At 43.2% G+C, this 12,779-nt stretch overlaps 1 protein-coding gene across 11 annotated transcripts in view; it reads left to right on the top strand.

Annotated features, from left to right (window-relative positions):
• The window catches only part of PKP4 (plakophilin 4), a 64,424-nt gene that overhangs the window by 16,976 nt on the left and 34,669 nt on the right, over positions 1-12,779 (top strand). For 7 of the 11 annotated variants that reach the window (XM_088058717.1, XM_014249554.2, XM_088058715.1 and 4 more), the window contains exons 2-3: positions 8,288-8,441; positions 9,275-9,408. In XM_088058717.1, the coding sequence (XP_087914843.1) occupies positions 9,280-9,408 (129 nt within the window). In that variant the 5' untranslated portion in view covers positions 8,288-8,441; positions 9,275-9,279. Of the gene's footprint in view, positions 1-8,287; positions 8,442-9,273; positions 9,409-12,779 lie in introns of those variants that run through there. The other 4 variants (XM_088058714.1, XM_014249551.2, XM_088058719.1 and 1 more) reach the window with 2 other exon arrangements.

Below are 12,779 nucleotides of genomic sequence, written 5' to 3'. Positions count from 1 at the left end.
CAACTATTTGAGATTCCTTTGATGTTAACTTTTAAAATACTTTTGAGTCATGCTTTCAGTCTTTCAGGAGCTGAGGCAGGAAAGCTATTTCAATTGCATCTCCAACTGGTAAACTTTGATGCAAAATGTTGCCATCTCATGACAAAATTGCATGCCTTTAGCAGATTTTATGGGAAGAAATCTTTTCCACTGCGAGAAGAAAATCACATCTTAGGAACTTGTAGTGCTGCATAAAGGTGCAGTTCTGCCACACAGCAGGAAGCCTGTGAATGCTGTTCTTAAAGTTTCTCCTTGTTTTAACTGAGCATCAGCAAAGAACCGCATGCCTTCATTCAGTATTTGTTCTGCTTCTTGACCATTTCCACACTTAATCTTCATTCCTTCAATATGTACTTTTCTGTGTCTCTGAATTTTTTTGTTGCTGTGTGCTGGATTGCCTACATTTTGCCCAGTGGATGTCTGTTTTGGAGTCTGGTTACAATTATTGACATTATTTAATGTACTGTTAGCCTGAATTTTTTCTCCTCTGGCACTTCTGCAAAAGGTTTCCCTGCCTAGACAGACACTTTAACCTGAACCTGCCTAATTTTGTAGTTGTGTTTCTGTTACCTACCCCTGCTACAGGAAGGCATATGGATCATTTAGATGGGAACAGTTCATGTGATTTTGTGTTTATCAACATTGGCTTGTTCATCTTTCTTTGTGGTTTTCCTCAAATTACTCAGTTGTCCTTGATCTCCTCTATATATGTGATATAATTTGTAAATTTTGGTGTTCACAACTCTTCGTCTCTTCATAAAGTGTTAGTAGAAATACTAAATTCTTTATAGAGTAATGTGTAATCCTACTACCAGTACTTTCAGTTTTGAAAAGTAAACAAAATCAAGTACACTTCAGAAAAATAATACTAATCTTTGGGATATTGGAGAATTGATAGAAGTATTGGTAATTGTGGCCTTAAAACTCAGATGCTTGTTGTCTAATTCTTATTTTTTGCTTCTACATAAATTTTTTTAGCTTCTAGCTTGGAGAACAGAAGAGGAGAGAGCTTAATTTGCTTAAATGTAAAAGTTTGCAGGTAGAGTGTTCTTGGCAGCAGAGATTTGCTGTGCAGTTCTATTTCAGGGCAAAAGGAAGAGTAAACTGCAGCTTAGTAATTGATAAAACTTCATTTTAGTAAAATCTTTTGTTAATCCAATGCTATGCTTATTGGAAAACAGTGATATTCCTCAATCTACGTTTATGGCATGCAAGAATTTGACATTTCTGTAGTAGTCATTTGGGCAGGAACATCCACAGGTAGCACTGAAGAACTCATAAATGTATCCCAAATAAAAGCAGCGTTTCAGCATCGTCAGTTTAGCAGGGGCATAGTGGGGCTGTTGTCCCTGCCAGAGGCAGCCAAGCCGGTGCAGGTGCGTGGCTCGTTCCCGAGGCACGGCTGTCCCTGCAGATGTGGAGGCTGTGGTGCCAGTGAACACAGCTGTCCCAGGGGAATCACAGCGGGCTGGCTTCTAAAGGCAGGGTATGACCAGGGTTGGTAGTGTCCAGCTCCAGACCATCCCAGGGATACATGTGACTCCACATCACTCGAAAACTGGCATTGTCCAAACAGGGAGAGCTGTGGAAGTCTGTAACTCTCCAGCTGTCTTTTGTAATGGGGGCTGTAGCTGATAATTTTTGTAATTGAGAAAATTTTTTGTATAATGAATTTTTTTCAAATGTGCTGTATGACAGAATTGAGAAGCATACTTCTTTAATGGCATATAACACAGATTTGGGTTGCTAATACTTCCAGCTGAGGCACATCTGCCTGCAGGTAGTGAGCATTCTCTCTAGCAATAACATAGTCACACTTCAGCAATAACGTTGCTAGGAGAAAATACAAGTAGAAGTTGAACAGCAGCTGCAGCCGTTGCTGTGATTGGTAGCAGTCACATTTGTACTTCGAGCCATTCTCATTCTAATTGCCATTTGCTTGTTTGTAGGAGTTTTCAGATGGGAGATGGAGCAGGTACAGGTTTGGAGCTGGGGCGCAGGGCAGCGTGCCTGTACTGCAGGCTCTCAGCCATCAGTGTGCAAGTTACGTTGTTCTGTGATAGTCATTCTGAAGAACTTCACGCCTACGTTAATTGCATCTATTCCAACACGGAACTGAGAATTTATCCTTCTGTGCATGGCTGACTGAGTAATTGGTGAATGTCCTTGTCACCTGACAGTCTGTTTGGAAAACCTAAAATCCTTCTGTGATGCTGCATGTCCCTCCTCCCCCTCAGTCTGTGATAGAAGAGAGACTGAACTTTATCCCTCGAGATCAATCTGCTGTCTGCTAATCTGCAGAGCTGGCTTTGAGCACTGTGCTCTGATGAGGCTGTGTCCAATGGCAGTGGATTTGGATACCTCAGCAAAAAGAGCAACACAGACGTGGGATGGCCCAAAGGGAAGGTTCAGATTTGGGGGTCTCTTCTTACTAAAAAGTCATGGAGCCTTGTTGACTTAAACTGCTGAAAACTCTATTTATTGCTATTTAGCTTCTCGTACTTCATATGTTTGCAAAGTATAAATGCTCTCCAGACATCCTTCAGATGACAAAGAGGCTTCTTTCAGGTGAGCTACAGACAGTGCCTCAGGCCTTGAAGGACGTGGCTATAAATATGTCTTTATTCAAAACGATTGTCTTGCTGTACATGTCTGATGCCTTCTGGTGAATGGTTAGTTTGAAAGCTATAAAAGATATTAGTCTCGTGAGCATGTTACAACTAGATATTTGTGGATGTAGAATCTTGCCTGCTCACTGGAGTGGAGTTAAAGTATGTAGACATCAACCAAAAAAAAACCAAAGAAACAAAACTGTCTATTCCTAGGAACTGTAATAAAAATATTTTTATTGAAAAGCTAGGGTAATGTACATTTTAAGATTTTAATCAGGACATAGTACCAAATGGTTTTTAAGTAAAAAACAAAATCAAAACAAAAAGAGGAAAAGTATATCTTGTAAAGAAAAAGGGATTAGATAAAATAAAAAGGGCTAAATATAGTGGTAAGTCAGTTCAAACACATCTCCCACATTTCTCAGGCAGCAGGTCAGGTGTGTGTAGGTTTCCTTTTTGAAAATCTGCACAACTGTGCAGGTGGTTTTTATCCAGCCCTTACTGAAGTCAGTTTCTTCCATGTTTTCATCAGATAAATGTTTATTTTCCTGCTTTCATCCTTAAGTCTGCATGATCTTGTGCACTACTAACGTCCATAAAGAAAATGTATCTCTGAACAGAGTGACTAGCCCGTGGTGGGATGTTTGGAGTATCTTCCCGTACTGCATCTGGAAATTTCAATACATTTTCATACATTTGCTTTTTATGTAAATGCCGGAGCCATCTTTCACAGAATCCATTTTTAGTTGCTTGCATCTTTGCAAGTGGGTAAGTTGTGATCTGCTGCCTCTGTATCCAGACACATTCTGCAGGCTGGCAGACAGAACGCAGAGCGTGGCTCAGTCGCTCGGTTGCAGGAAGCTTGAGCGTGTGAATCCCTGCCTGGTTCTTCAGTGAGCAGCACGCTGCCTTGCAGCAGGGTGCAGCCCATGGGAGCTGCTCCTGCCTGGAAGTGTTCTGACAGCTCTGTGAAGGAACTTGAAAACAGATACATTTTGATCATGCCTTCCTGTAAAAACTAGACATGTGGTATGTTTTGTTTAGGTTTTGACTTTTCATGCACACTGTAAAGGATGAGAAGAGCAGAGTCTTTGACCAAGAGCTGAGATGTGTCTAAGTCTAGATATGCAAGAATAACTTCGTCATGTGGTAAATAATGTTAGTGTCCCAGCAAGTTGATTTTGACTTATAGGAGCTTTTCCCCACTGTACTAATGAGTATTTGTCTAATATCATTGGTAATTTACTATTGTTGCTTGAGTTACCCCTGTAGCTAGATAAATGTGAGGATTTTCAGTGATGAGAGGCTGCCCATTGTTTTTCTCATGTTGTCCTCATGAAATAAATCCAGTCCATCGTGTCCTAGCTGGCAGAGTTGGTAAGAACTGTATTACCTCTTCAGCATGAATGGTGCTGGTGACTGTTCTTACTGGCTGCAGGTGAGCAGTGGGAGGCTGAGAAAGAGGGAACATAGCAAATTTGGAAGAATAACCAATGTAAGGAAGGCATGAGGAATATGAAGGGAAGGGATTAGGAAGTTTTTAAAAAACACCACTTCTGTCTGGTATCAATCCTCAAAAGGTCTGGCTTTTCCTTGGGCCTGCACTAAAAGAAATGGAGTTATTGAGTACTGGCAAAGCTGTCTGAATATGCCTAAGAAAATAACAGGAGGAGCACTGAAAAATGGGGAGTGGAGACTAATGGCAATGAAAACTTAAAGCATGGTCTGCTACACTTGGTTTAGTGATGGCTTGTATTTCTCCTCTGCTTCTTAGTAGTGTGTTCTTGCTTCTTTGTGTCAGTGATTACTTGGCTGCAACATCAGCTGGCTCAGGAGAACACACCCCCATCCTGTCCCCAAAAGCATGGCTGTGTCAGATGAGCTCCCTGGCTTTGGGGCTGTTTGAGCAGTCCATCCCACACTGAAGAAAGCATTCCCAGGCTCCTGGCCCGTGTGCTGAGAGCAGTGTGAGAGCCGGGGCTGGCTGCTGCTGGAGCCGCCGGGTACTGCCCAGCCCTGTGCAGGGGGTCTGTGCAAGGAGGGGGCTGCGAGGCTTTAGGAGCGGGTGCTCCTGTGAGCCACATGAGCAGAGAGGGGGAGCGCAGTGGAGGCGGCTGTCTCCTCTGAAGGGGCACTTACGGGGCCGCTTAGGTGGGGTTTGCTTAAGCAAAGGCCACAATTGCCTGGTGTGGTCCCTGCCAAACCCTCCCTGGACGGAAAGCTGAGTCTTTATGGTGGCTTGGTTTGCTCTGCTGTGGTTTACTGTGTGGTTTCTTAAAGCCATTTTAGGGTATTTCAAACTGGAGGCTTCAAACTGAACAATTTTGTCTTCTTGCACACTTGATCTGGACATTCCAGCCTGGAGCTGCTTTTGGCCTTTACTTCTAAATAGAGAATTTGAAACTTCAAAATAGGTGTTAAGAATTTTCTTGGACTTATGCTACAAGATGAACTATTTAAGTATTTTCCTGAAAAATTATCTAAGTGATTGGAAAACATTATTTTTTATCAGAGGCATGCACAGCAAGTTCTCACCGTCCTCCATGTTTCCAAACTTCTCACATTATACTCTTAAGATACATTAGAGCCATTTACACCATTCCCAAGTCTTAGTTCTGCAAAATCCACCGAAAGATCGTTCCAGAACATTTAAATCTTCCAGTTCTCATGTATTCTATACAATAGCAGAGAATTTAGTGTGTAAACTTTGATGTTCAGTGATTTTAAGATGTAGTCAGGTGTGTTGAAATGCACTGAACAGAGCTATAAACAGTAAAATACGTTTTCTGAGTCTTCATTGTGGCTACAGAGATCCTAGATCTTCAATGTTCAGGAGCAGTTTGAGAATTAAAAGAACTGGAATGCAGGGAAGCATTAAAGTGCATTTCTGATGGTACCTGTGTGTACTGCCTGATTCATCAGTGTAGAGAGCAGCCCAGGGCAGGACCTGGGAAACTACAGCATGGGGATGTGGAGGATGGGGGTTTGGACAGCCTGGGAAAGATGTAGGTGCAGTCTCCTGTTCTGGGTGATGTCTGATTGCTCAGCCATGACACCAGAGACAGGCAAAATAACTGAGAACCTAATTTTTTGAGGTATGAAAACTGGTTGCTATTTTTCCAATAATGAATCAGTTATCTATCCCCAAGTGAGCCATAGCACAAGTTCAGGGAGTATTTTGGGTGGATTAATCCCAGTCTTGTGTCAGGAAGAAAGAGGGTTTTGTATTAACTCTTCTCAACTTCTTACTCATACCAGATTTTAAGGCTCTCACAAAACCTGCTCTTGCTATTTCCTGTTCCTACAAGGTGAAGATGAGAACCTGCCTTGACTTTGTAAGTTCCTATCCTTAAGCAGCATCCCTAGACAGTGCTGTGGCGGGGGGCTGGGCCCTGGAGAGCTTCTCCGATGCTCTCCCTTACTCTCCTGTGCTGTCACCCAAGCCCACTGGCCTGGCAGGAGATCGGGGGGGATGAGAAAACTTGTTTATTAGCTCAAGTGTGTACCTAAGTGTTTTTAGGATCAGAGCCAACACTTATTTAATGTTGAAATCAAGATTAGAAAATCAGTAACTTTGCCAAGAAATGTGTTAATTGAAGGAACATCAGTTGAAACAACTGCCTCTGTGGCAGGGTGTAGGTCTGTGATTACATGTCTTAACACTGAGATAGATGTACATTTAACACTGACACTTTCACTAATAATTAGTTTGATTGGTTTTTATTTGGATTTTTTATTCGATACTCATTACTGGGTATATATTCTGTTTCAATAAATTAGCACACCTTCCAGCCAGCTCAGAGGGATGTTTTCTGGACTGGGTTGTTACAGAAATCTACTACAGATAGGCTGAGAAGTTATTCACAGTGTTGGGGTGAGAAGAGAGAAAAAAATATGGAAAAAACAAATTGAGTTTGTTTCACTGATGTATTTCTCCTGGAAATCACAAACTACAGCAGGCACTGCCCTGTTATGTGCAGGTGGAGACGCAGTGGGATACACAGACCAACAAGCAGCCCCCTTCTGAGAGAAGCACATGTGTAACTTGTGAGTTTTTGAGACTTGTCCTTTAGATTGCTTAGCAGATATTTCTAAATGAAGAAGAGGCATGATTTGGTAGGTATGTGAAGTGATACAAAAAATCAGATATGACACATGGAATTGTGGCATGTATTCTGTGCCTTTGGTTCTTACTGCTTGATTAAAGAGTTGGTTTTCAGAAGTAAAACTTTGAAGAAACCATTTTTATTTTCTAAAACCATAAAGTTGCACATTTGACTTTTCAAAATCCTATTATAGTACTGTTAGAGGTAGTTTTTTATTCTGCTTGCTTAATTGCTGTTTAATGGGTTCTGTAGAAACAGTCCTTGAAGCTTTAGGTGTGCGCCCCCCTGACATTCAGCTTGTGACAGGCTCGCTGTGGCTGCCTTTGTATCTGCAAGCTGAAACAAATAAAAATAGTGTTTCGAAAATAGCCAGATATGTCTGGTTATTAATTTGTGGCACCTTGGAAGTCAAGTAGCATTTAATATCAATTTATTTGTCAAGAGTAAGTTCTGTTCCAGTTGCAGAGTTGACGGTGGTCTCCCGCAGCCCCACACACCCACAGGCCTGGAGCTTGGGCTGGGCACGAGGAATCCCTGTGGGAGCCACCTTGGCTGAGAGGGGAGGGCCCTGGGGTGCCCTGACTGTGCTGGGACAGGAGGGAACACTCACCATGGGCCACGGGACTTGGGGATGAGGACAGCGTGGTGGGGTCCTCGCAGTGCCATGTCTGTGGGGAGGGAAGGTGAGGGGAGACCCGTGTCTGTGGGGAGGGAAGGTGAGGGGGTAGAGTGGCTCTTGGTGTGGCTGAGCTGGCATACTCAGGTGTCCTTGTGCAGGCCCGACAGCAGAAACCTCTGTGCAGTTTCTTTTGCCTTGTTCCAGAAGATAAATATGGTGTGGATGTATAGTAAGAATGGGTTGTTCATGTAGGCTTATTTCAGGGTAGGTACAGGGGCACAGCTCCCTGTGCTTCACCTGCAGGGTGCTGAGGGGAAAAGTCCTGCCTTGCTGAGTAGGGCTCCTTCTCTGATGTGTTTGGTAAGCAGCTTTTCTTTCTCCATTTGCAGTGGTAGAAGCTGGTGGGTGACCAGGCTTCTGCAGCACAGGTTGCCCCCGTGACTGCTCCACTGCCTCTCATCACTCATGCCAGCTGAGTTTCCCTCAAATGGTTTGATTTGCTCGTTGGCTGATGTGAAACTGCACATGAACCGTGTCACCAGCTCTTTTAGCAGACTGGAGCAGGGTGGGTAATAAAGACCCCATGCTAGCTCCAGAAGAGCTCATGGGCCTCAAGAGGAGCCATTCCTCTCACAGCCCATGTGCTGCTGTACAGGGCAGAATGAAAGCTCTTCTTCTTACACCATCACCTCACCTCTCCCATGGCAGCACAGCACTCCTCTGATGGCACAGGGCTTTGCCTTGGCCTGGGCTCTGCATACAGGCATGAGGGAGAAACCTTGTGAGAGGCTGGCAATCCCAGGAGAGATCCCTCCAGGGTCGACCCAAGTCCCCTTTGAAGCCTGTCAGCAAGACACAGCTCTGCAGCAGGGGTGTGTGCTGATCCTGTGCATTGCCCTCTGCTCATTCAGGTGCTCGTGGCAAGTACAGCCCCACACTGAGCGGTCTCACAGGTCTGTTCCTGGCCTTGCAGCCCATTTGCAGCCTAAGCATGTCCTCACCCTTTCAGTAATGAATGGAATGGAGAAGGAATCTGTTCCTGTTTGTCTGCTCTAGGAATACTGGGTGAGTTTGTTCTGAAAATCTGAAATGAAATATGGACTATTTCTAGTATTAGACCTCACAAGCTTTATTTTCTGAAGGAAGTTAAAGTGTGGTATCTGTGTAGAAGCTTTGTGAATGTCACTTGCTTGCTGTTTTCAAAGCATTAAACACACTTCATAACTATCTCTAATATTAGTTAATAGTGACTTTGATAATTGAACAAATTCATTGCTTTGTTCCATAGCTTGGAATTGTTAGTGTGCTGCCTCTGCAATAACACAGCTTGGGATTATTGGACACTAATCCTGTCAGTCCTTTCCGTACTATCCATAGCCCAGGGCAATTGCTTTAACTTTAGCATTTTAATTTCCTCTTTTGCAAAAAGAGCATTAGAAGCATTGCTCCCATTAAGCTTTTATTAGCATAATTAGTCTCTTCCATAGTTTGTTCCTTTCAGCAAAGCATTCTGCTGTAACATGTCATTCTTCTGTCCTATATGTGGTAAACTTGTACTGATCCTGTGTGTTTTTAATAGTTAACACTAGTATTTTTTATGCATCTTGAATTGTGCTAGTTTTATTAAACACCAGAAAGTAGTGTTTTTGAAAATAATCTTGAAGCATCATGCAGCCTGCTTGCTCCCGCCCAGCCCTTGAGTTGTATAGGTGATTCTGGTCTCCGTTTGTGAAGATGAAACACTGTCACACAACACAGATTGAGTAATGCAAAGTTCTCCACTAATTTAGTTGAGTTTGGAAAGCTCTAGAAAAAAAAAATTTTAATAATCCTGAAAACTTGGATTTTAAACATCACTGGCTGAAAATGTAAACTATCTTAAAATCTTGTTATTGCAGGCAAAATGCCAGCCCCTGAGCAGAGCCCAATGGTGGAGGAGGGGCTGCTGCAGACAGCGCAGGAAACTTCCACAGGCCCAGGCATGGAACCAGAGACTACTGCCACGACCATTTTAGCTTCTGTAAAGGAACAGGTATCTGCCTCGTTTTCAGCAATTCCTCAGTTCACAGTGTGTGTGGAGATAACCGCTGTCTCTTCCTGCATTGCTGCAACAACCATCACTGTTTGTGTCTGTAGCATGTGACCCAGTGCCACTGCAGGCTGTTTCGTGTATCAGTTTTAGAATCTGAACATAAGGGGTTCGGTTACCTGCGTAAACAGAAGCATCATTCTGGTATTCTGTATCCCTTGGAATGTCTGCACTGCTGCTGTAAGCCAGACTGGAAATGCAGGTTTAGTGGCAAAGAAAGAAAAGCTAGTGTAGAATTGATGCAGCATTGGAATCAGTCCTTGTAAGTCCTGCAAAGCAAAGTGTTCAGTGCTACAAAGTCCTGCACATACAGGTTGGGTATGATTAATTGTACTTTATTAAAAAATGGGCTTTAAAGTCTGAGTTTGGTTTCAGTTATCAATACCAAGGTACTAATACATTTTAAATCCACAGCACATTTATGGGTGTGTATCTAAAGTGGTAATTTCTGTAAGAAAAATAAAATTGCATTTGCAATCAATTTCAGCCTTAATTTGTAAAGATCATTCAAGTGGGAAAAATTGCAGTTCTACAAGAAAACACTCCAGTTAAAGTTTTTGTCAGTGTTTTCTTTTTTTAAATATAAAGAACACAAAGGAAAAAGGGATGCTTTGGCTTTCATTGTATCATACTAAAAAATAATGATCATCTTTATTGACTTAATACACAAGTTGTAACATTTGAACTTCAGAATAAGTGTGCTTTCCCATCTCTATTTTTGAACTTCCTTTAAGATGAATCACAGCTTGATTCAAGATGGTAGCTCTGAATGCAAACACTTGATATATTAGTTCTTACATTATCCAATATTAATATTTTTTTAAAAGGTGAGGATTAGGTTATGTCTTCTTGATATCAACAGTTTTCATACCCATAATACCTTATTGTTAAACAAAAATTTTCTGCAGGGTGATGAAATTTGAATCTTAATTTTCATGCCGAAATTAATAGTTTCAAAAGTAATTTGTGACAGTAGCAACCCTAAAAATTTCTTAGCGGTGTTAAAATTAATATTCGCATTTGCAGTGTGCAGGATCTCACTGCCAGAGGCTGTTGCAGTGTGAGAAGTCAGCCAAGAGTTACAGATACCTTCAGTCCCTTCTCAGCAAACACCAGTATACCTTGTGCCTTCATAGCCTGTCACAAATGGCCACTGGGACTCATTTGCCTGAAGTAGACTGGTGGTGGCTTTTGGTCGGTCCATTTTATGTTGCAGCGCACAAGGAGGTGCTCATGGTGGTATCCAAGCTGGTGAGCAGTGCCAGAGCTGCTCAGGGATCCCCTGTCCAGAACAGCTCCTGTGGCAGTGCCAGAGCTGCTCAGGGATCCCCTGGCCAGGACAGCTCCTGTGGCAGTGCCAGAGCTGGGCTCTGCTCAGGGATCCCCTGGCCAGGACAGCTCCATGCTGCCACTGGGGCTGTGCTGGACCTCACTGAGCAAGCAGTCAGGGCAGCACTGTCAGGAACAGCTCCAAGCACGAGTGTGCACTAAAGCCTTTTATAAGTTCCTTTGCCTGCCCAAGAAATGTTTCTATCTTTTTATCAGTCCTAGAGAAAAAATTATAATGGAATATTTCTTTCTTTTGAAAAGGAGGTTAAAACCTCTTCCTCTTTCCATTTATAGAAAGACTATTAAATATGTGGCTATTACATCACTAAGTTCTGATGAAAGCTAAAAGAAATGAAATTGTCGTTTATCATCAGCGTTACACAAACTTCAGAACTGGAGCTGTACTGTGAAATGTACAGACACATAAAATGAGTATGAGGGGAGGAAGATTTAAATTGTCTTTCAGTCTTGGAAGTGATAATATGAAAGAATTAAGAGTTGAACTGCTGCTTTCTGGTATTTTTTTGTGTTGATAATAATTATGGACACTGACATGTTCAACACCCTTCCTGTGTGGCAGGAAGCCCAGAACAGAATATTTTCCAGTGAAGTTCTTTTCTTTATTAAGCTTGAACAGAAACCGCTACACAGTTTGCTGTTTCCTTTGGTACAGGAATTGCTGCGAGGTGCAGCAGGTCAGTGTTTGTAAAATAAAGCTGCCACACCCTGACCCGAGTACTTCAGAAACACTGCAGTGGAAACATAATCAAGAAAAGCCTTTATTATTACTTGGCAAATTGGGAAAGATTTTAACTTAATAAAAACTGTAAAAATTACTACAGTAGTTCTAAGATAGATAAATGTATTGAATTACTCCAAGCTTTCTCCCATAGCTGTGAAACAATAGTTATGATTATATAAAAAGTTGCACTTAGCCTATGAATCCTACAAGCTGCTTCTAAATAAAGTTGCCATTTGTTTCCTCTTGTTTCCTTTTCCTAAGACCTCAAATCCATTTAAAGCAACTATTTTACCAAACTGGACTGTGTCCTCTAAATTCTGATCAGTCTCTTGTTGAGTCAGGTGTCAGACAGCTGGGTCAATCTCCCTTGGTCATGTTTTAGGAAAGGAATATTTCAATTCACTCATAGTGTTATAAAATAACACAAGCAGAATAGGTGTAACCTGTGAGGAAATTTAGAAATTACAGCTTTGTGCTTTTCTGACAAAGCTCAAGATCCGTTTTAAAGTGAACATGAGCCCAGGTGGGTAAGAAAGCCAAAGGCACCTGGCCTTTGTCAAAACTTGTGTGGCCATCAGGACTAGGGCAGTGCCAATGCCCTGTACTGCTGAGGCATCTCCAGTTTTGGGTGCTTCAACGTAAGAAAGACATTGTGGGGCTGGAGTGTGTCCAGGGAAGGGAACGGAGCTGGGAAGGGTCTGGAGAATTCCTGAGGGAGCTGGGAAGGGTCTGGAGAATTGCTGAGGGAGCTGGGAAGGGGCTGGAGAATTCCTGAGGGAGCTGGGAAGGGTCTGGAGAATTCCTGAGGGAGCTGGGCTCAGTCTGGAGAATTCCTGAGGGAGCTGGGAAGGGGCTGGAGAATTGCTGAGGGAGCTGGGAAGGGGCTGGAGAATTGCTGAGGGAGCTGGGAAGGGGCTGGAGAATTGCTGAGGGAGCTGGGAAGGGGCTGGAGAATTGCTGAGGGAGCTGGGAAGGGGCTGAGGCTGGAGCAAAGGAGGATCCCGAGGGATCTTTTCCCTCTCTGGAATTCCCTGGCAGGAGGGGACAGCCGGGGGGGTCGGGCTCTGCTGGCAGGGAACAGGGACAGGAGGAGAGGGAACGGCCTCAGGCTGGGCCAGGGCAGCTCAGGGGGGACAGCAGCAGGAATTTCCCCATGGAAAGGGCGCTCAGGCCTTGGAAGTGCCCAGGGAGGTTTGCAGTGCCCATCCCTGGAGGTGTCCAGGGAATTCCTGGAAGTGGCACT

The sequence above is a fragment of the Pseudopodoces humilis genome, chromosome 8 (assembly GCF_049639895.1).
Source record: "Pseudopodoces humilis isolate 2021_Gansu_Grassland_sample_001 chromosome 8, ASM4963989v1, whole genome shotgun sequence".
NCBI classification, from domain to species: Eukaryota; Metazoa; Chordata; class Aves; order Passeriformes; family Paridae; genus Pseudopodoces; species Pseudopodoces humilis.
This window is presented reverse-complemented; position numbering and strand designations above follow the sequence as displayed.